Genomic DNA, 23,167 nt, shown 5'->3' on the forward strand with positions numbered 1-23,167 from the left:
AATGATTTGATTAGAGTTGGACAGTCATATCTTAAATTACAATTTTATGTAAATATTCAAAAACATTTAACCTACCGATGTCTCAATTAATGTAATTTTATTAGTATCTATTTTTATTTCTGAAATTTACCACGCTTGGCTTATACTCTAGTCAATGTTTTCCCAGTTTTTTTGTGGTAAAATTAGGTGTCTCGGCTTATATCCGGGTCGGCTTATACTTGAGTATATACGGTAATAACACCATGTAACATGATTTTTGTCCTGGGTTATATAAATATCATTTCCAAATTGGTTCTGTCATAAAAACATGGAAAAATGTTTATTAAACTGCCAAAACTTTGTGTTTGTGGGACATCTTGCAGCACATTTTGCTCTAGTTTTTCAATGAATATCTGATAAGAGTCTCAACCAATTCAACATCCTTTGTGGCAGCCACAAAAATTGAATTTTTGGAATAGAATAGAATAGTAGGAACTGCACAAAAAACCAAGAAATAACACTTTCAAACAGGAACAGAACATTCTGAAAATTTTTGTTACATAGTGTTTTAATCTTATGCTGTTCAACTGGATAATAGTATCACAGAGTATTTTCTCAAAATTGGTTACTAATTGTTATTATTATTTCTTACCCGACTGCCCTCGAGACTTGAGGCAGGGCACAACATAGTTAAAAACACATAATTTTGAAACTTTATGTAAAATGAAATACATATATTAAAATACACTGACAATAAAACCTCTTGGTATTGATATTTGCCAAAAGAATGGTGGCCATAGCATTAGAAAGTTTCCTAAAGATCATCTAGTCTGACTACGAGTCTGACTCGTATTATTATTTGATACACAACAAGATGAGTCCACAGCAAACAAGATCACTGTGCTGGCTGTTGTATTGGATCACTCATAGGACATTTCCTAAATGTCTAGGACTATGTGATGTATGGTGTAGATCCAAGTAGGGTGGCCTTTTGCAGCTGACAAATGCTAATTTTGTCAGCGCCAATTGTTTCTAAGTGCTGGCCAAGGTCTTACGCACTGCACCTAGTGTGCCGATCACCACTGGGACCACCTTGACTGGCTTGTGCCAGAGTCTCTGCAGTTCGATCTTTAAATCCTCGTATTGTGTCAGCTATTAATATTATTATTTTATTATGACACAGCAAACAAGATAGATATGCTGGATTTCGTATCAAAGAATCACAAGTCGAACACTTCCCAAAGTGTTACAAAGCACCATGTCTATTATTATTATTATTATTATTATTATTATTATTATTATTATTATTATTATTATTATTATTATTATTGAAGCCTATTATATAATTGTATGCCATGTTTATTGCAAAGCACCATATCTATTATTATCATTATCATTATTATTGTTATTGTTGCAACCTATTATATAATTGTATGCCATGTTTATTGCAAAGCACCATGTCTATTATCATCATCATCGTCATTATTATTATTATTATTATTATTATTATTATTATTATTATTATTATTATTATTGCAGCCTATTATATAATTGTATGCCATGTTTATTGCAAAGCACCATGTTTATTATTATTATTATTATTATTATTATTATTATTATTATTATTATTATTATTGTATGACACAGCAAACAAGATAGATATGCTGGATTTCATATCACAAAATCACAAGTCGAACTCTTCTCAAGTGTCTAGGACTGTGTGATGTATTTTCGGATGATGCGTGCAGATCCCAGTAGGGTGGCCTTTTGCAGTTGTTGTTGTTGTTGTTGTTGTTGTTGTTGTTGTTGTTATTATTATTATTATTATTATTATTATTATTATTATTGGCAGCCTATAGGATTCTGACTGCTGTGGTAAAGGATTTAGTCTGATTCTTTTATTAGGCAATGGGATTCTGGCCATTGTGTTTGAGCCGTTCCCAAAGGTCATGTAGTCTGGCCCTTATTATTGTTACTATTCAATAGGATTCTGTATATACTCTTAGAAGGGCTCCCAAAGGCCATCTAGTCTTACTCTATAAGCTGGCTATAATTTGTGATTTCTTCTCATGCAGTTATCTCTGGAGGTTTTGAAACAGAGGCTGGATGGCTGTCTTTCAGGAGGGCTTGGATTGTGACTTCCTGCCTGGCAAAAAGGGGTTGGACTAGATGGCACTTTAGGAGCCCTTCCATGTGTGGTTCCTTTAGTGCTAGGAACAGAAATGGCAAAATGATAAGGCACTTTGTGCCATATGTAAGCCATCCTGAGTCCCTTCAGGGAGATGGAGACGGGGTACAAGAATAAAATTATTATTATTAATATTATTATTAGCTGTGCCCAGCCACGTGTTGCTGTGGCTTATGGGAATGCTTTGTTGGCCAGGTGGAATAGCAGTGACTAGCCTTGCAGCCGCAAAAGCCTGAACCTTGGCTGTAAACCGGCGCCATTGTGGCTGAGGGGGTTGCTAGGAGACAAATTGGGCAGGGCCTAAAGGGGGCAGGGCCTACCCTTGTGACCAGCAACCAGGGTTGAAAACGGCTCTTCCTCGTTCTCTAATTGGGACTTTATTTTCTAGGTCTTTTTGTTTGAAAGACATAGATTGGATAACTATGTCTTTTGTGACCAAATTTGGTGTGATTTGGTTCAGTGGTTTTGTTGTTCACTCAGTCCTACATTACATTTATATATAGATAGTTGTTGTTATTATTATTATTATTATTATTATTATTATTATTATTATTATTATTATTATTATATCTCTGTATGTGTTAAATTGAGAACAAATTATGTGTCGATTGAGTTATTTTGCATGTATATGAAGCTTCTATACTTTTGTTGTGGCTGTTTAGGCTGCATCTGGATTGTAGAATTGATGCAGTTTGACTCCCTTTTAACTGCCCTGACTCTGTGCTAAGGAAAACCTGGGAATTGTAGTTTGGTGATGCGCTAGCCATCGTTCTTTGGCAGGGAAAGCTAAACTTTGCAAAACTACAACACCCCAGGATTCCATAGCGTTCAGCCAGGTTAGTTGAAGTAGAGTCAAACTGCATTAATTCTACAGTGGAGGCACACTCCATGTTTAAAAACCTTTCTGTTTGCTGTGGTTTTCCAATCAAATATTCATTTATCATTTATATATTGAATTACATGTATATTCATCATCCCTGTATTCTGCAGTCTAAGGGAGCATTTAAAGTCCCATAGACTGTTCCAATCATAATCCAACCCTATATGGCACATTTTAGGGCAGAGTTGGGAAACCACCCATCCTCCAGAGGTTGGTGGATTGCAGTTCCCAGCAGCCGAAGCCAATTATCAAGGATGATGGGATGCATAGTATAGCAATTTCTCGCCCTCTTCATTGCTCCCATCCTTGTTTGACAGCCCATATTCCAAGTTGATAGATTTTTTTTTTTTGCTATTACAGTCAAATTGATTTAACGTTTTATACTTTCAGAGATAAAGCTAAAGGGAAGGAGAAAAAACATCTCGGTTTGCCATTCAGGTATTTTGATGCTTCTGATGCAGCGTTGCTATTATTTAGTTTGCTCTGAAGTTTCTAGTCCCTAAAACACAACGTTGCATTTCCCCTTTTTCTTCCCTGTTTATTGAAGAGTTTTGCAAATACTCTGTAAAATTGAATGCAGTTTGATGCCACTTTCACTGCGATCAGAGTCCTGGGAGTTATAGTTTTGCAAGGTCTTTAGCCTTCTCTGGTGCCTCACCGAACTACAACTCCCAGCACCACATAAGACAGTGGTTCTCAACCTTCCTAATGCCATGACCCCTTAATAGAGTCCCTCATGTTGTAGTGACCCCCCAACCATTATATTTTTTTCATTGCTACTTCATAACTGTAATTTTGCTACTGTTATGGATCGTAATGTAAATATTTGATATGCAAGATGTATTTTCATTCACTGGGCCAAGTTTGGCACAAATACCCGATACATCCAATTTTGGATACTTGTGGAGCTTGGAAGAGGATTGATTTTGTCATTTGGGAGTTGTAATTGCTAGGATTTATAGTTCACCTACAATCAAAGAGCATTCTGAACTCCACTAATACTTGGTACACAGAACTCCCATGACCAACAGAAAATACTGGAAGGGTTTGGTGGGCATTGACCTTGAGTTTGGGAGTTGTAGTTCACCTACATCCAGAGAGCACTGTGGACTCAAACAATGATGGATCTGGACCAAACTTGGCACGAATACTCAATATGCCCAAATGTGAACACTGGTGGAGTTTGGGGAAAATAGACCTTGGCATTGTAGTTGCTGGGATTTATAGTTCACCTACAATCAAAGAGCATTCTGAACTCCACCAACAATGGAACTGAACCAAACTTGGCACACAGAACTCCGATTACCAACAGAAAATATTGGAAAGGTTTGGCGGGCATTGACCTTGGGTTTTGGAGTTGTAGTTCACCTACATCCAGAGAGCACTGTGGACTCAAACAATGATAGATTTGGACCAAACTTGGCACGAATACTCAATATGCCCATATGTGAACACTGGTGGAGTTTAGGGAAAATAGACCTTGGCATTTGGGAGTTGTAGTTGCTGGGATTTATAGTTCACCTACAATCAAAGAGCATTCTGAACTTCGCCAGTGATGGAACTGAACCAAACTTGGCACACAGAACTTCGATTACCAACAGAAAATACTGGAAGGGGTTGGTGGACATAGACCTTGAGTTTGGGAGTTGTAGTTCACCTACATCCAGAGAGTACTGTGGACTCAAACAATATATCTGGACCAACCTTGGCACAGATACTCAATATACCCAAATGTGAACATTGGTGGAGTTTGGGGAAAATAGACATTGACATTTGGGAGTTGTAGTTGCTGGGATTTATAGTTCACCTACAAACAAAGAGCCCCTTGAACCCCGCCAACGAGAGAATTGGGCCATACTTCCCACACAGAACCCATATGACCAATAGAAAATACTGGTCTTTGGGAATCCCTCTGACACCCTCGTCATGACCCCCTCCCCCAGGGGTCCCGACCCCCAGGTTGAGAAATGCTGCCATAGCACCAAGCCATGGCAGTTAAAATGGTATTATACAGCATTAATTCTACAGCGTAGATGCACCCAAAGAGAACATATAATTAAATTCTGTCCTAATTTTGTGCAACAAGTGATGGAGGGGAAACAAATCATTTGATGTCCTTCTTTGATAGAGTCATAGCTCATTGCAAGAGAGTGGCTCAATAGGGGGTCTTCCCTCATGAATGCCCCTTCCCCATAACATCTTTTCTTATAACATTTCAGAGAGCTGGTGCCTTGCTAAACTACAACTCCCAGGATTGCATTGCATTGAGCCATGCCACTGAAAGTGGTGCCAAACTATATTCATTTTATAGTATCGATGCACCCAAAACTGACTTTGTAGAGTTGTTGTCAAGTTACATTGACAAGAAAATGTGGGACTTTGGTAGTAGAAGGTTATGTTCATTTGCAGGGTGGTTAATTAATGAAGCATCTCCCTCTCCCCTTGAGTGTCCTTGATTTTTACATCTGTTTTTTTCTCCCCAACCATTTCAGCAAAGGCAAGGACAAGACAAACAAGTAGGTTGTGGTTTCTCTCACTTCCTTCGTTTCTGCTAAACCTCTCTGTGTGTGTCTTTCTCAACCTCTGTGTCTCTTCCTTCTTTCAAAACCAAACGAAATTAATAAAACATCATCTGCAAATATGTTTATTTTATGGTCTACACCTCAGGTGTTTTGGACTTCAACTCCCAGCATTCCTAACAGCCTCAGGCCCTTTCCTTTTCCCCCTCAGCCACTTAAGCGGCTGAGGGGGGAAAGGAAGGGGCCTGAGCATGTTAGGAATGGTGGGAGTTGCAGTCCAAAACACCTATTTATTTATTTACATCACTTTTACCCCACCTTTCTCCCCAAGGGGACTCAAATCAGCTTACAATAAATAGGCAAAAATTCAATGCCTAAAAACAATGTAAAAACAACAATTCATATAAAACAATCTACAAAACAACAATTCATATAAAACAGATAGCATTGCAAAATAAAATCACATTATATAAAATTTCACCTGGAGGGAAACCCAAGTTTGCCCATGGCTGGGATGTTGACCATAAAATAAACATATTTGCAGATGATGTTTTATTAGTTTTATCAAACCCAAAACAATTTTAAGGCATTTGCATTATTTCTTACACCCCAAAACTACTTGGTTTGTTAGAGAGAATTTGGGGGCAAGCAAGACCCACAAAGAGAGGATTTGGGGGATAAAATGGGCCCTTTGTGGTCTAGGGGGCTCGGTTTATCCATTCTTCATGTAGACCTTTCCCAACACCTCCCGTTTTCCTTGGATTTTTGGTTCTGCATCTTGGCAGTCCTGTATGGAAAAAGGTTAAGTTTGGTGTGCTGCTTTTCACAGCTTTTCTTTTTCCTTTCTTGTCTTTGTGTGTGTGTAGTTGATAAAAAGTTGATGTGCTTTGCAAATGGAAATGTGGTGTTTTTGGGTGGGCAAAGGTGTACCATGTATATCACATAGACCCTCACTGGAATCTCAAATGGTCAGGATACTGCAAATACTGCATTTCATTACATAATAGTCGCACCCTCATTTTTTTGGGTAGCAAATTTGAATACTGGTGGAGTTGGGGGGGGATTGATTTTGTCATTTGGGATTTGTAGTTAACCTACAATCAAAGAGCATTCTGAACTCTATCAACGATGGAATTGAACCAAACTTGGCACATAGAACTCCCATGAAAATACTGGAAGGATTTGATGGGCATTGACCTTGAGTTTTGGAGTTGGAATTCACCTACATCCAGACATCACTGTGGACTCAAATAATGATGGATGTGGACCAAACTTGGCACAAATACTCAATATGCCCAAATGTGAACACTGGTGGAGTTTGGGGAAAATAGACCTTGACATTTGGGAGTTGTAGTTGCTGGGATTTATAGTTCACCTACTATCAAAGAGCCCCTTGAACCCCACCAACGATAGAATTGGGCAAATTGGGCTTTTGGTGGGAGGATTTGTCGTCTGTTCTCAAAAAGGAAGAGATCTTCACCCTTCTCTGCCAAAGGGGTTTCTAAGACCATCAGAAATATGTGTTTTCTGGTGGTCTTTCGTGACCCCTCTGACACCCCCTCACGGCCTCCCAAGGGTCCTGACCCCCCCGGTTGAAAACGATGCTCCAAGGCAGGGGTCCCCAAACTAAGGCCCGTGGGCCGGATGCGGCCCTCCAAGGTCATTGACCTGGCCCCTGTCCTAAACTTTAGACTTAGGGTTGACCTCAGTCTACCTGGTCTTAGGAGGTCTTTTTGCTTACCTATGGTCTTATGAGATTGTCTCGATGGTCTTTGAAGGTCTCTTTGCTTAGCTACGGCCTTATGAGACCATCTAGATGGCTTTTGGAGGTCACTTTCCTTACCTATGGTCCTATGAGACTGTCTAGATGGCCTTTGAGGGTCCTTTTCCTTACCTATGGTTTTATGAGCAACTGGATCTGTGAAATGGCAGGAACCTAAGTGTGGAGGGAATCTATGCTTTCCTCTATTTCATGGAAAGCATGATGGTCTTTGAGGTCTCTTTCCTTATCTATGGTCTTCTGATGGCCTTATGAGATCATCTAGATGGCCTTTGAGGGTCCCTTTCCTTACCTATGGTCTTATGAGACCATCTAGATGGTCTTTGGAGGTCTCTTTACTTACCTATGGTCTTATGAGATCGTCTAGATCAGGGGTCCCCAAACTAAGGCCCATGGGCCTGATGCGGCCCTCCAAGGTGATTGGCCTGGCCTCTGTCCTAAACTTTAGACTTAGGGTTGACTTAAGTCTGAAATGACTTGAAGGCACACAACAACAACAATCTTAATTCTGGACTATTTCATCATAGTCTGGCCCCCTAACAGTCTGAGGGACTGTCAATCGGCTCTCCACTTAAAAAGTTTGAGGACCCCTGCTCCAAGGCCTTAAGGCAGCTTATAAAACCTGGAGATGAGGTGTCTGGAACTCAGATCTCCCCTCCTTCCTCTAAGAAAATCTCAATTCCAAGTTTTGTAAACTGTTTTAAGACTTTGGAAAAAGGAGGGAGGAGAGAAGAGTGGAGCTTCATAGATCTCCATTTTGTAGTTTTTAAGCTGCCTTGCCTTCAGAGAAAGGAAGTAGGAAGGGAAAATCAGCCCCAAATGGCTCTGCAGTTGAAAGCAAACAAACAAACACAAGCAGAGCTGTTTCTTTGAAGCTGGATCACCCTCCTCTCTTTTCGGAAGTAAAGCATTTTATTTATTTTTAAAAACTGACATAATTTTTTTCCTCGCATAATAGTCACACACCCCTTTTATGAGGAAAAAGGGGGAAAGGTGCAACTATTATGCAATGAAATATGGTACCCTCAAAATAAAATTCAAGAGGGATAAAAATGAATTTCAAAGGGGCTAAATATAAAGGGCTGCACTTAGGCAAAGATCTAGGCTTGAAAGGGATCTAGGGGCCCCGTCTAAGGTACAGTTAAAGGTTTTCCCCTGATGTTAAGTTTAGTCATGTCCGACTCTGGGAGTTGGTGTTCATCTCCATTTCTAAGCCGAAGAGCCAGCATTGTCCATAGACATCTCCAGGTCATGTGGCTTTCATGACTGCATGGAGTGCTGTTATCTTCCCGCCTGAGCAATACCTATTGATCTACTCACATTTGCATGTTTTTGAACTGCTAGGTTGGCAGAGACTGGGGCTAACAGTGGGGTCTCACCCCACTCCGCAGATTCGAACCTACTGACCTTTCAGTCAGCAAGTTCAGCAGCTCAACAGTTTAACCCTCTGCGCCACCGGGGTCTCCAAGGAGTCTTAGTAGACCATAAACTGAACATCACCCAACAGTGTGGTGCAGCAGCTAAAAAAGCTAATGTGATTCTAGGCTGTAGCTATAGGACTACAGATCGAGGAAGTCTTTATATAAACAGTTTTTTTAAATCGTGTCAGAAGCAACTTGAGAACATACTGCAAATCACTTCTGGTGTGAGAGAATTGGCTGTCTACAGAGATGTTGCTCGGATGTGTTACCATTCTGCTGGGAGGGTTCTCTTATGTACCCACAAGCTAGAGCTGACAGGCAGGAGCTCACCCTGTTTCTCAGATTCGAACGAGCAACATTCAGGTCAGCAACTCAACCTTTAGCTCAGCACTCCAGCTGGCACAAGGGTTTAATCCGTTGTGCTACTATGGCTCCATATGAAAGGGATCTAAGAGTAGAGCACGGGATGAAATGAGCCACCAATGTGATGCAGCAGCTAAAACAGCCAACGTGATTGTAGGCTGCATCATTAAGAGTAGAATGTCTAGATCAGGGGTCCTCAAACTTTTTAAGCCGAGGGCCGGTCCACAATCCTTCAGACTGTTGAGGGGCCGGATTATCATTTGAAAAAAAAAAAAAAACAAATTCCGATGCACACTGCACATGTCTTATTTGTAGTGTAAAAACAACAACAACAACAACAACACAACAACAACAACAAAAGAACAATACAATATTTAAAAATAAAAATAATTTTAACCAACATACATTTATCAGGATTTCAATGGGAAGTGTGCTCCTGCTTCTGGCCAATGAGATAGTCAAGTTAATTAGGGTTGTTGTTGTTGTTGTTGTTGTTGTTGTTGTTGTTGTGTGCCTTCAAGTCATTTCAGACTTTGGGCGAGCCTAAGTCTAAAATGTACTTATTTATTATTTATTTATTTACTGCATTTATTTACTACATTTGTATCACACCCTTCTCACCCCAACGGGGACTCAGAGTGGCTTACAAATTATATGTACATACAATATATTATATTATTAGCATAGCACTATATTAGCATTATATATTACTTTATTGAACTATACCACTAAACTGTAATATTATTAGTAATATTATATGTAATATAGAATATATAATTAATATTATTATATGGTATTATTATTAGTGTTATATTGTATTACATTATAATATTATTATCAATATTATATGTATATATACAATATATTATATTATAAAACTGAGGGCGGGGGCCAGGTAAATGACCTCGGAGGGCCGCATCCGGCCCCCGGGCCTTAGTTTGGGGATCCCTGGTCTAGATGAAGGGAAATCATAGTCCTAATCTATTCTGCTTTGGTCAGACCTACCCTGGAATAAAACTGTATCTGGTTCTGGGCAAAGCAATTAAATGATACAGACAACCTCTGATGTGCCCAGAGAAAGGTGACCAAAATGACCAGAGGTTTGGAAACTATGAATCCTTATGGGTGGCTCAGGGAGCTGGAATGTTTTAGAAGGTCTTTAGGTTTGCTGTGAAAGAGTACAGGTGCCTCATCAAACTACATCTCCCAGGATCCCATTGTATCAAGCCACGGAAGTTCAAATGGGGCCAAATCGCATAGATGCAACCCAACGCATCCCCTTGCTCATCGACCATGAATGACAGACCAAGACTCTTTTTGAAAAAGAGATAATCCCTCACCTCATAACACATTCCTCCCTATTATAAAGTCAGATTAAGATGTGAATAATTCATCAGTGGCTTGTAATCAGATCCGGCCCTGGCCTCCTCGGAAGGCAGAGCAGCCACCTGGCAGCATTAGGGTGTCTTTTGCTCCCCATTCCAAACCCAAATACAAGGAATCCCTAAAGTCCCATTTCTTTTGTTTTTGCAAACTGGTGGAGGGCCACAGATAGACAAGGCCCACAAATCCCAAACCAAATCACGGATGTTCCTCCTTCTGGCCCTATGGACACCTGGAGGGAGGGCAACCTCTCCGCCAGCCCTGGCCACGGAGTGCCACGCTATCTCCAATGTTCTCATCCAATATTCACGAAGGGGAAGGTATCAGTTCTCTGCCGTCGCGCCCGTCTGATTTCCCATCTGCGCCATTCCTTTCCTCGCCGCCACGCTAATTTTGGACAGGGTTGGGGGCAAAAAGGGGAGCCGCAAAGCCTGGGTTTGGTGCCCCCCAAGTGGCGGGAAGCAAGGTGGGAGAAGCTGAAGGATCGGGGGCACGTTTGGATAAGCTGCCTTTTGCACACTGCTTCTGGGATGGGAGCCGGGAGGCACCAATAAGGTCTCCGAGTCTGCCTTACCTGCAACAGGTGAGTGGTTGCTTTGATAGAGAGGTCACAGTACTTATGGGGTCATGGGGTGTAATGGTATGTTGCCTTGATGGAGCGTATTCAGAAGGCATTTGATTGAGTTGAGTTGAACGGTGGCTTCCTTATGGGAGAATCTCCTCTCTGGAGGTTTTTAAGCAGAGGCTGGATGGCCACCTGTCTCAAAGGCTTTGATTGACTGTATCTTTCTGCATGGAAGAGGGTTAGACTAGATGCCCATTGGTGTTTTGTCTTGCTGGAGCGTCTGCCAGTATTCAGAAGGCATTTGATTGAGTTGAGTTGGGAGAATCTCCTTCTATGGAAGTTTTTAAGCAGAGGCTAGATGGCCACCTGTCTCAAAGGCTTTGATTGACTGTATCTTTCTGCATGGAAGAGGGTTGGACTAGATGCCCATTGGTGTTTTGTCTTGATGGAGCGTTTGCCGGTATTCAAAAGGCATTTGATTGAGTTGAGTTGAACGGTGGCTTCCTTATGGATGCATATCCTTCTCTGGAGGTTTTTAAGCAGAGGCTGGATGGCCACCTGTCTAGAAGGCTTTGATTGACTGTATCTTTGCATGGAAGAGGGTTGGACTAGATGCCCATTGGTGTTTTGTCTTGATGGAGCATATTCAGAAGGCATTTGATTGAGTTGAGTTGAACGGTGGCTTCCTTATGGGAGAATCTCCTTCTCTGGAGGTTTTTAAGCAGAGGCTGGATGGCCACCTGTCTAGAAGGCTTTGATTTACTATCTTTCTGCATGGAAGGGGGTTGGACTAGATGCCCATTGAGGATTCCCTTCCAACTCTATGAATCCACTTCAGAGAGAGTGAATAGAGATCACCAGAGGCCTCTCAAAAGATTCATTTTCTTGGGTAGTTCCTTGAAAGAGACCCAAAACAGATATTGGAAATTGCAACCTCTGCCAAACTCAAGGGGACTAATCTCTTCCCCACACTTCCATCTCCAAGAACAGTCCTTAAGGGAGCTGGATACTGGGGACAAAACCCCAAATAATGGGCTAATAATAGTTCTCTTGGTTATGGTGTTTCTATGGGGTGCTGAGAGCATGCCTTGCCTGTGGATCTGGAACATGCTATGCTGACACTGGCTTATTTGGGACCCAGGTACATCTCCCCCTGGATAAGGAAATAAAGTACTTGAATGGGGTGTTTCTTCTGGTCAAGATCTGGCCCCTCCGTGCCCATTGATGGCTGGTGTATCTACCCCTAGTACCCACCTCTATCCAGCTGCAGGACTCATGAATGGACGCTTGGGGTCAAAGAGAGAAGAGGGTCAAATCAGGTCACTGTCAGCAAGGACATTGTCCGGCTTATTGCCGGAGATCCATTGGCTGTGGATTCAGAGGGTTTCCTGTATCTGAGACCCAGTGGGGAGTCAACTTGGACTGCATCTCTGGGTTCGAATCCCTGCTCGGCTGTGGAAACAGCCTGGGTGACGTTGGACATAAGTCACACTCTCACAGCTTCAGAGGAAGCCAGGGCAGAGCTCTTCTGAACAAATGTTACACAACAAAAACCTGTGATAGGTTGGCTTTAGGAGTAACATAAGTCAGAAATACCTTGGAAGCACACAAAAACGATAGCTGAGACTCACCAGTGAAATAACAGCCTGTATCTTTCAAGAGCTGTGCAAGGAAGAGAACTGGGTCAGAGAGACCTTGTCTCCAATATGGAGAACAGCAGCAGCCATGCAATTCAGTTGGATGTTTGTTTGTTTGTTTGTTTGTTTGATTGATTGATTGATTGATTGATTGATTGATTGATGATATTTCTGTATCACCTTCCAGCCTGCAAGGACTCCTGAGACAATGAAAAACAATAATAACTACTACTAGTACAACTATTATTATTTTGTTGTTATTGTTGTTTTTGTTGTTGTTGTTATTGTTACTGCTACTGCATAGAAGATGGAGCCCCCGGTGGCGCAATGGGTAAAACCGTTGTTCTGGCAGGACTGCGGTTCAAATCCAGGAAGAGCGGGTGAGCTCTCATCTGTCAGCTCCAGCTCCCCATGCAGGGGCATGAGAGAAGCCTCTCGCAAGGATGGTGAAACATCTAGGCAATGTCCCCTGGGCAACGTCCTTGCAGATGGCCAATTCTCTCACACCAGAAGTGACTTGCAGTTTTTCAAGTTGCTCCTGACATGAAAAGAAAAAAACAACAATGGAGAAGCAGCACCTCCATGATGACATTGGATAGCAAGCACCTGTTCCCAAAGGGACCCATTTAAGACCAGATCAGGTGTCAAACAGGGATGCGTTATTACCCCAGCGTTATTTCCCATCTTCATCGCTATGATTCTTGATGGGACTCTGCTTGAAGATCAGGACATTTGCAGGCTTGTTTATAAAGCCACTAGCGGTGCCCAGCCACGTGTTGGTGTGACGTAGTCTGGTGGTTAGGATCCTTCTGGTTAGGAAGCAGCCTGGCTTTGAAGCTGCAAGGCCTTTCAGTGGTATTCAAGGTGGCCAACCAAGGATCCCCCTGGTTGGGAAGCAGCCTGGCTTTGTAGCTGTAAGGCTGTTCAGTGGTATTCAAGGTGGCCAACCAAGGATCCCCCTGGTTGGGAAGCAGCCTGGCTTTGAAGCTGTAAGGCTGTTCAGTGGTATTCAAGGTGGCCAACCAAGGATCCCCCTGGTTGGGAAGCAGCCTGGCTTTGAAGCTGTAAGGCTGTTCAGTGGTATTCAAGGTGGCCAACCAAGGATCCCCCTGGTTGGGAAGCAGCCTGGCTTTGAAGCTGTAAGGCTGTTCAGTGGTATTCAAGGTGGCCAACCAAGGATCCCCTTGATTAGGAAGCAGTCTGGCTTTGAAGCTGTAAGGCTGTTCAGTGGTATTCAAGGTGGCCAACCAAGGATCCCCTTGATTAGGAAGCAGTCTGGCTTTGAAGCTGTAAGGCTGTTCAGTGGTATTCAAGGTGGCCAACCAAGGATCCCCCTGGCTGGGAAGCAGCCTGGCTTTGAAGCTGTAAGGCTGTTCAGTGGTATTCAAGGTGGCCAACCAAGGATCCCCTTGATTAGGAAGCAGCCTGGCTTTGAAGCTGTAAGGCTGTTCAGTGGTATTCAAGGTGGCCAACCAAGGATCTCCCTGGTTGGGAAGCAGCCTGGCTTTGAAGCTGTAAGGCTGTTCAGTGGTATTCAAGGTGGCCAACCAAGGATCTCCCTGGTTGGGAAGCAGCCTGGCTTTGAAGCTGTAAGGCTGTTCAGTGGTATTCAAGGTGGCCAACCAAGGATCTCCCTGGTTGGGAAGCAGCCTGGCTTTGAAGCTGTAAGGCTGTTCAGTGGTATTCAAGGTGGCCAACCAAGGATCCCCTTGATTAGGAAGCAGCCTGGCTTTGAAGCTGTAAGGCTGTTCAGTGGTATTCAAGGTGGCCAACCAAGGATCCCCCTGGCTGGGAAGCAGCCTGGCTTTGAAGCTGTAAGGCTGTTCAGTGGTATTCAAGGTGGCCAACCAAGGATCCCCTTGATTAGGAAGCAGCCTGGCTTTGAAGCTGTAAGGCTGTTCAGTGGTATTCAAGGTGGCCAACCAAGGATCCCCCTGGTTGGGAAGCAGCCTGGCTTTGAAGCTGTAAGGCTGTTCAGTGGTATTCAAGGTGGCCAACCAAGGATCCCCCTGGTTGGGAAGCAGCCTGGCTTTGAAGCTGTAAGGCTGTTCAGTGGTATTCAAGGTGGCCAACCAAGGATCCCCTTGATTAGGAAGCAGTCTGGCTTTGAAGCTGTAAGGCTGTTCAGTGGTATTCAAGGTGGCCAACCAAGGATCCCCCTGGCTGGGAAGCAGCCTGGCTTTGAAGCTGTAAGGCTGTTCAGTGGTATTCAAGGTGGCCAACCAAGGATCCCCTTGATTAGGAAGCAGCCTGGCTTTGAAGCTGTAAGGCTGTTCAGTGGTATTCAAGGTGGCCAACCAAGGATCTCCCTGGTTGGGAAGCAGCCTGGCTTTGAAGCTGTAAGGCTGTTCAGTTGTATTCAGGGTGGCCAACCAAGGATCCCCCTGATTAGGAAGCAGCCTGGCTTTGAAGCTGTAAGGCTGTTCAGTGGTATTCAAGGTGGCCAACCAAGGATCCCCCTGGTTGGGAAGCAGCCTGGCTTTGAAGCTGCAAGGCTGTTCTACCATGGCAACGTATTTTAAAAGTGGCATTAGGCTCAGCACACAGCTATGAGGTCCTCTGGATAATGTAATTGTTTCAGTTCCCGAAGGGCCTCTGCGCATGCGTAGTAGCAATTGGGGGATTTCTGTTATTTGGACTTTGTTTCTCTAGGTTTTTTTTTTTATTGAAAGACATAGATTGGATGACCATGACTTTTGTGGCTAAATTTATTGCGATTTGGTTCAGTGGTTTTGTTGTTTACTCCATGGAAAAAATGCAGATTACATTTTTATATACGGTACTAGCTGTCCCCGGCCACGCGTTGCTGTGGCGAAGTATGGTGGTATGGTAAATTATTGAGGAATTGGTGGTAGTTAAGGTAAAGGGTCAAGGTTTTACCTTACATTAAGTCCATTATAAATGGGTTATATAGCTGTGTGGAAGGGCCTTGAGTCTACATTGCCATATAATCCAGTTAAAATGAGGCCTAACTCTGCCTGTCCCCTGGGCTGAGTGGGTTGCTAGGAGACCAAGTGGGCAGAGCTTGGCCTTCTAACTGGCAGTAGTTGGATAAAAACAATTATTCCTCTCCCTCCAATTAGGACTTCATTTTTCTTTTCTTTTTGTTGTATGAAGGTAGAGGCATGGATGAGGGGTTGTGCTGCCAAGTTTAGTGTTTCTAGGATGTGTAGTTTTGTTATTTTTGTCCTAGGCCGAAATTACATTACCCTTTTATATATATAGATATAGATTGTTCCTTCAACTCTGTTGTTTGCCTGCAAAACTTGGACAAACGTCATTCTCGACTTCTGGAACGATTCCATCAACATTGTTTTTGGAAAATCCCACAAATCTCTTGGGAAGAAGACAGGCGGACAAATGTCAGTGTTTTGGAAGAAGAAGCAAAGGCCACCAGCATTGAAGCATTGATCCTTCGCCATCAGCTCCACTGAACCGAAGGCCACGTTGTCCAAAGGCCCAAAGATCACCATTGTCTCCCAAAGCAGTGACTTGACTCTCAGCTCCAGAACGGAAAATGGAGTGTTGATGGACAGCAAAAGGATTGAAAAATGGGCTTAAAGCTAGCCTTAAAAATGTGGCATAAATAACAAAGTGTAGACGTGCTCTACCTTCGTGAAAGCCAACGTTCCTGCTCTTTTCTCAAGTTTAATAGGAATGTGAATAATTCATCCATTAATGAACTTTTGCATTATGTGTCAGTCAGAGGTCTGCTTAGTGATCTCACATTTCAAAGTTATATATATATATATATATATATATATATATATATATATATATATATGGCATGTCCGATAGATGAAAAAAATGTTTCAATTCTCGTTTCTAAAATAGGGGGCGCTGGCGCTTTGATATAGAAAGTATTTCCGATTTTTTCACCCCAAAATTTCGGATATTTCCGAAAATTTGTAATGATTCTAAATGTTTCTAAAATGGCAAACGCGCATGCGCAATTGCCAAAAAAAAGGGAACCCGGGGGGGGGGGGGGGGACACTTTTACAGGGCTCTCCCGCCCTCATTTCTTGAGCTATCCTCATCAACCCTAGCCCCCGCCTTTGCGTCCATCATGGAAGCTTCTGATTGGCCGGGGAACGGCAGCCATGTTAGGCTGCGCTAAGCTCCCATTCTAGGAAGGTTGCAGAAACAAAACAAATTTTTTTAAAATATTTTAAAAAATATATTTTTAAAAAATGGGGGGGGGGGGGAATTAACGAAACATTAAGAGACAATTAGAGAATGGGCCAACAATGGTTCGAATTACATTGCTGGTTGCGCTGTGAGACAATGTCTCGGAATGCATATCAAAAAGCGAGAACAATCCGAAATAATTCCGATATACGATTCAAAACGATTTTTGGACATGTCTAATATATATATATATATATATATATATATATATATATATATATATATCAGTCCTGGATGTTGGGCGACATAGTAGCTGCTGAATCACAATTTTTAAAAAACCACTAATTTTGAATCCATGGTTTAAGACACTTTCTCCAACTTTTTCCCAGCTGTCCATTTTCACCAAGCTCCGAAACTGGAGCCTGGGGAATGTGCTTTGAAGTACTGCAACTCCCATGATGCAGCTGCCAATATGGTTCTAAACCACTGTAATGAGGGATTATTGCAATTATGACTGGAAAAGTCATATTTTTGGGCTCTTTCATGCATCCTTTGTAGCTGGGAATTCTAGTCCCCAGAAGGACCTGTAGCTATTATCCTGTTTGGGGGATTCTGGGAGTTGTAGTCCAACGAAAGTCTAATGATGCTGTTGGAGGGATTCTAGGCTATTTCCAATCTCCGCTTAACCAGCTAAGCACCTTGGGCAAACTTTGGCCCTCCCTCCAGGTGTTTTGGACTTCAACTCCCACAATTCCTAACAGCCTACCGGCTGTTAGGAATTGTGGGAGTTAAAGTCCAAAACACCTGGAGGGAGGGCCAAAGTTGGCCCATGCCTGCTCTAAAAATTTAGAGGGCCTCAGTATCCCAAAAGGTGTCCAATCTGATCTGACCTTGGCAGCTAAGCAGGGTCAGCCTTGGTTAGGACTTGGATGGGAGACCGCCAGTGGATATTGGGTCCCGTAGGCTGTGTTTTTTAGAAATTCTCACCCAATATTGTTCCTTTTTCAGAGCTGGGAAAGGAGTCTTTTCCGCCATGAAGCTGGGTAAAGTGCGCCACCCCAAAGACGACCACAGAAAACAAGGTGAATAGTGGTTTAAGTGTACATGTCATGAATACTTTAAAAGCATTTAAAAGGTTATTTTATTTAGTTCACAACTGGACAGAGTCTATCACAGAGCAGCACAGAAAGAAAGTAGACACACCGACTATAGTTACTGTATATACTCGAGTATAAGCTGACCCGAATATAAGCCGAGGCACCTAATTTTATCACAAGAAAACTGGGAAAACATTGACTCAAGTACAGTAGAGTCTCATTTATCCAACACTCGCTTATCCAACGTTCTGGATTATCCAACGCATCCAACGATGTTTTCAATAAATCATGATATTTTGGTGCTAAATTCGTAAATACAGTAATTACTATATAGCATTATTAATTTGTATTGAACTACTTTTTTGGTCAAATTTGTTGTATAACATGATGTTTTGGTGCTTAATTTGTAAAATCATAACCTAATTTGATGTGTAATAGGCTTTTCCTTAACCCCTCCTTATTATCCAACATATTTGCTTATCCAACGTTCTGCTGGCCCGTTTATGTTGGATAAGTGAGACTCTACTGTATAAGCTGAGAGTGGTAAATTTCAGAAATAAAAATAGAAACCAATAAAATTACATTAAACGAGGCATCGGTAGGTTAAATGTTTTTGAATATTTACATAAAATTCTAATTTAAGATAAGACTGTCCAACTCTGATCCAATCATTATTCTCATCTTCTTCAATGTAAATGCCCTTATGTATCCTTTTAATAATAATAAAGTAAAATAATAAATGTAATAACAATAATAATATCAGAGTGAAATAATAAATGTATTAATAATAAAAAATAGAGTAAAATAAATGCAATACTAACAATAATAATAGAGTAAAATAATAAATGTAATAATACCAATAAAAATAGAGAAAAATAAATGTACCAAATATCCTCAAGTACAGTAGAGTCTCATGTATCCAACATAAACGGGCCGGCAGAATGTTGGATAAGCGAATATGTTGGATAATAAGGAGGGATTAAGGAAAAGCCTATTAAACATCAAATTAGGTTATGATTTTACAAATTAAGCATTAAAACATCATGTTATACAACAAATTTGACAGAAAAAGTAGTTCAATACGTAGTAATGCTATGTAGTAATTACTGTATTTACGAATTTAGCACCAAAATATAATGATATATTGAAAACATTGACTACAAAAATGGCTTGGATAATCCAGAAGCTTGGATAAGCGAGGCTTGGATAAGTGAGACTTTACTGTATTTACATAAAACTCTAAGATAAGACTATCCAACTGATTAAATCATTATTCTCATCTTCTTCAATGTATCCTTTTCAATGTATGCCCTTATGTATCCTTTTAATAATAATAAAGTAAAATAATAAATGTAATAACAATAATAATATCAGAGTGATATAATAAATGTATTAATAATAATAAAAATAGAGTAAAATAAATGCAATACTAACAATAATAATAGAGTAAAATAATAAATGTAATAACAATAATAATATCAGAGTGATAAAATAAATGTATTAATAATAATAAAAATAGAGTAAAATAAATGCAATGCTAACAATAATAATAGAGTAAAATAATAAATGTAATAATACCATTAAAAATAGAGAAAAATAATAAATGCACCATATATACTCGAGTATAAGCCAGCCAGGACCCTCACTCGAGTATAAGCCGAGAGGGACTTTTTCAGTTGTAAAAAAGGGCTAAAAAACGAGGCTTATACTTGAGTATTTACAGTACTTTGGGTACTCAACAAGGGAATATTATATTTTCTCAGCATACACACACATATAAATATGCACTCCTCATCATGCATACACTACCGTCCCTTCGTCTCCTGGAAAAGAGACCCGAATTAGTTCAGACTGTGTTCTGTGCAAATCTGCCGTTTTGCAAATACATCATCTTCCATCCCGTCGAGAAGATGGTGAGCGACCAGTTTGAAAATATAGGCACCAATACAATTACATCAACTGAGGCATCAATAGGTTAAATGTTTTTGAATATTTACATAAAACTGTAATTTAAGATAATAATAAGACTGATTATGAGACTGTCCAACTCTGATTACATATATACTCGAGTATAAGCCAACTCAAATATAAGCCGGTATAAATCACTCAAGTATAAGCCGAGGGAGGCTTTTTCAGCCCTAAAAAAGGGCTGGAAAAACTCGGCTTATACTTGGGTATATACGGTAATATGCATTCTGAAATTGCATTATATAGCAGTGTAAATCCAGCCTTTGGCAGAAAAGGCTCAAGATCGTGCAAAACTACAAGACCCAGGGTTCTATAGCTTGGAGCCATTGCTGTTAGAAGTGGTGTCAAACTGTGCTAATTCTGTAGTGTAGAAGCACCCATAGATGAGGAATATTAATATCCTGCTTTCCCCCAATAATGAGAATCAAAGCAACTCGGAATTTAAAAGGGTGATACAATTTGAAAATAATAATAATAATAATAAATACAATTATACTCCTTGAAGTATTAAACCTGATTCTAAAAAAATTCCTACTACCCTGTTTCCCCGAAAATAAAACATCCCCGAAAAATAAGACCTAGTAGAAGTTTTGCTGAATTGCTAAATATAAGGCCTCCCCCAAAAGTAAGACCTAGTAAAGTTTGTGTTTGGAAGCATGCCCGCCAAAAAGAACGCCAGAGCATGCAGGATCAGTAAATATACCTACCATAGAGTGTTGTACATGGAAATATTGGTAGTAACAAGAAATTCTTGATAGGATTCACAGATTGTCTGGTTATGCTGGTTTGTGATGACAACTGTTGTACAGTACATAATAAATGTTCATTTTTTTGTTCAACAATAAATGTGAATTCTTCTTCATAGAAAAATAAGACATCCCCTGAAAATAAGACCTAGCTCATCTTTGGGAGCAAAAATTAATATAAGACACTGTCTTATTTTCGGGGAAACACGGTAGACAAAATGATGTAGTGTAGAAGCACCCATAGATGAGGAATATTACTATCCTGCTTTCCCCCAATAATGAGGCTAAAAGCAGCTCAGAATTTAAAATGGAGATACAATAATAATAATAATAGTAATAATAATAATAATAATAATAATAATAATAATAGATCCTTCTTCAGGGTCCCATTTGTGAGCCAGAGCCAGGTCTTCTCCTTATCAGCTTTTCCTTCAATTTTGTCAAGGAACTTTCCATGCAATGTTTTGCTGTGCCAGCTGTCAGCTCTAGTTTGTAGTGCGGTTTTCTTGTACTGGTTTTTTGTCTGCTGTGCTTTGAGAATCGGCACATTGGGTGCTGTGCCAAAAGATCTCAGCCGGCATTTGGAAACAATGGGCATTGACAAAATCACGATCTGCTAACTGCAAAAGGCCACCCGACTGGGATCTGCACGCATCATCCGAAAATACATCACACAGTCCTAGACACTTGGGAAGTGTTCGACTTGTGATTTTGTGATACGAAATCCAGCATATCTATCTTGTTTGCTGTGTCATACAACAATAATAATAACAGATAAAATTAAACTCCTTGAAGTATTAAACCTGCTTCTAAAAACATCCAGACTAAATGATTTTCTGAAAGATAGAAAGTTCTCTAAAAGAGTTCTTTTCAAACAAAACCCTCTGAAATATATTCGGATTTAAAAGCCTGTATGAATTAAAAAGGGTTTTCAGGTCTAAAATCCTGAAAGTTTTCAGGAACCGCAGTGGCACTGGACTGCTGACCTGAAGGTTGGGTTGCTTACCTGAAGGTTGCCAGTTTGAATCCGCAAGACAGGGTGAGCTCCCATCTGTTAGCTCTAGCTTGCGGGGACACGAGAGAAGCCTCCCAGAAGGATGGTAACACATCCAGGCATCCCCTGGGCAATGTCTCTGTAGACAGTCAATTCTCTCACACTAGAAGGGACTTGCTGTAGTTCTCAACTCGCTTATGACACAATAAAAAAGGTCTAAAAAGGTTTTGAAACTCTTAGAATTTCTAAGGCAACGATTCTTTTCTTCCTGCCAGATTTCTTCCCTGTTCAGCTTTCACAGCCGTGCATTACAAATCAGAAATTATAATGATTTCTGTGATATTTAAAGATACATCTTTACCAATCTTAAGGGAAAGGTTTCTTATGCAACACAAATGCATATATTAGCAAAACGTTCACAAAAGGAAGTTATTTCCACTGTCAAAAAGGCATCATGAAAGGCAACTTGCTTTCCGAAGGAGGCAGAGATGTCGTTTGCAAAAAATGCGTCCAGAAGTAGTTGCATTTGGGAGATGTTTGTATGGACAAAATCATGCAAATGTTCATGTACATCTTTTAGAAAAGAAAGGGCTCAATGGATTTAGGAAGCCAAAATCAATAGGAGGCAATGCATCTTTCCTTCTTTTCATTTTCACTTTCTGAAATTCCCTACCTTGCAAAAAAGTTTTTTATTTTAGGTCCAAATACTAGTAGGGCAACACACAACTTTTCAGTGATGCTCTTCTTCCTCTTCCTCCTTTACTTTTCCTCCTCTTCTTCCTCCTGCTCTTCCTCCTTTTCTTCCGCTTTTTCCTTTTCCTCTTCTTCTTCTTCCTCTTCTTCCTCTTCCTCCTCCTCTTCTTTCTCTTCGTCTTCCTCCTTTTCTCTTCCTTTATTTCCTCTTCCTCCTCATCCTCCTTTTCTTCCTCTTCCTCCTTTTCTCTTCCTCTCCTTCTTCCTCCTCTTCCTCCATTTCCTCTTCCTTCTCTTCTTCCTCTTCCTCCTCCTCCTCCTTTTCTTCCTCTCCTTCCTCTTCTTCCTCCATTTCCTCTTCCTTCTCTTCTTCCTCTCCTTCTTCCTCCTCTTCCTCCATTTCCTCTTCCTTTTCTTCCTCTCCTTCCTACTCTTCCTCCATTTCCTCTTCCTTCTCTTCTTCCTCTTCCTTCATTTCCTCTTCCTCCTCATCCTCCTTTTCTTCCTCTTCCTCCTTTTCTTTTCCTCTCCTTCTTCCTCCTCTTCCTCCATTTCCTCTTCCTTTTCTTCCTCCTCCTCCTCCTCCTCCTCCTCCTCTTTTTCCTCTTCTCCTTTTCCTCTTCCACCTCTTTCTCCTCTCCTTTTCTTCTTCCTCCTCCTTTCTTCCTCTTCTTCTTCCGCCTCTTTTTTCCCTATTCCTCCTTCTTGTTCTTGTTTTCTCCTTTTCTCAAATGAACACAAACACTTTAAAAGTCTGACAAATGAGGCAATCCATGGGTCTGTACCAAATTTTTTTCCCTTCTGCTCCTCCTTTCTCCCTATTTCT

At 41.0% G+C, this 23,167-nt stretch overlaps 1 protein-coding gene across 9 annotated transcripts in view; it reads left to right on the top strand.

Moving 5' to 3' along the window:
- The window catches only part of otof (otoferlin), a 208,760-nt gene that overhangs the window by 92,216 nt on the left and 93,377 nt on the right, over window positions 1-23,167 (top strand). For 6 of the 9 annotated variants that reach the window (XM_062969177.1, XM_062969215.1, XM_062969186.1 and 3 more), the window contains exons 6-7: window positions 5,540-5,563; window positions 17,852-17,925. In XM_062969177.1, coding sequence (XP_062825247.1) covers window positions 5,540-5,563; window positions 17,852-17,925 — 98 coding nt within the window. The remainder of the gene's footprint in view (window positions 1-5,539; window positions 5,564-17,851; window positions 17,926-23,167) is intronic. The other 3 variants (XM_062969195.1, XM_062969206.1, XM_062969229.1) reach the window with 1 other exon arrangement.

The sequence above is a fragment of the Anolis carolinensis genome, chromosome 1, assembly GCF_035594765.1.
Source record: "Anolis carolinensis isolate JA03-04 chromosome 1, rAnoCar3.1.pri, whole genome shotgun sequence".
In the NCBI taxonomy this organism is placed as follows: Eukaryota; Metazoa; Chordata; class Lepidosauria; order Squamata; family Dactyloidae; genus Anolis; species Anolis carolinensis.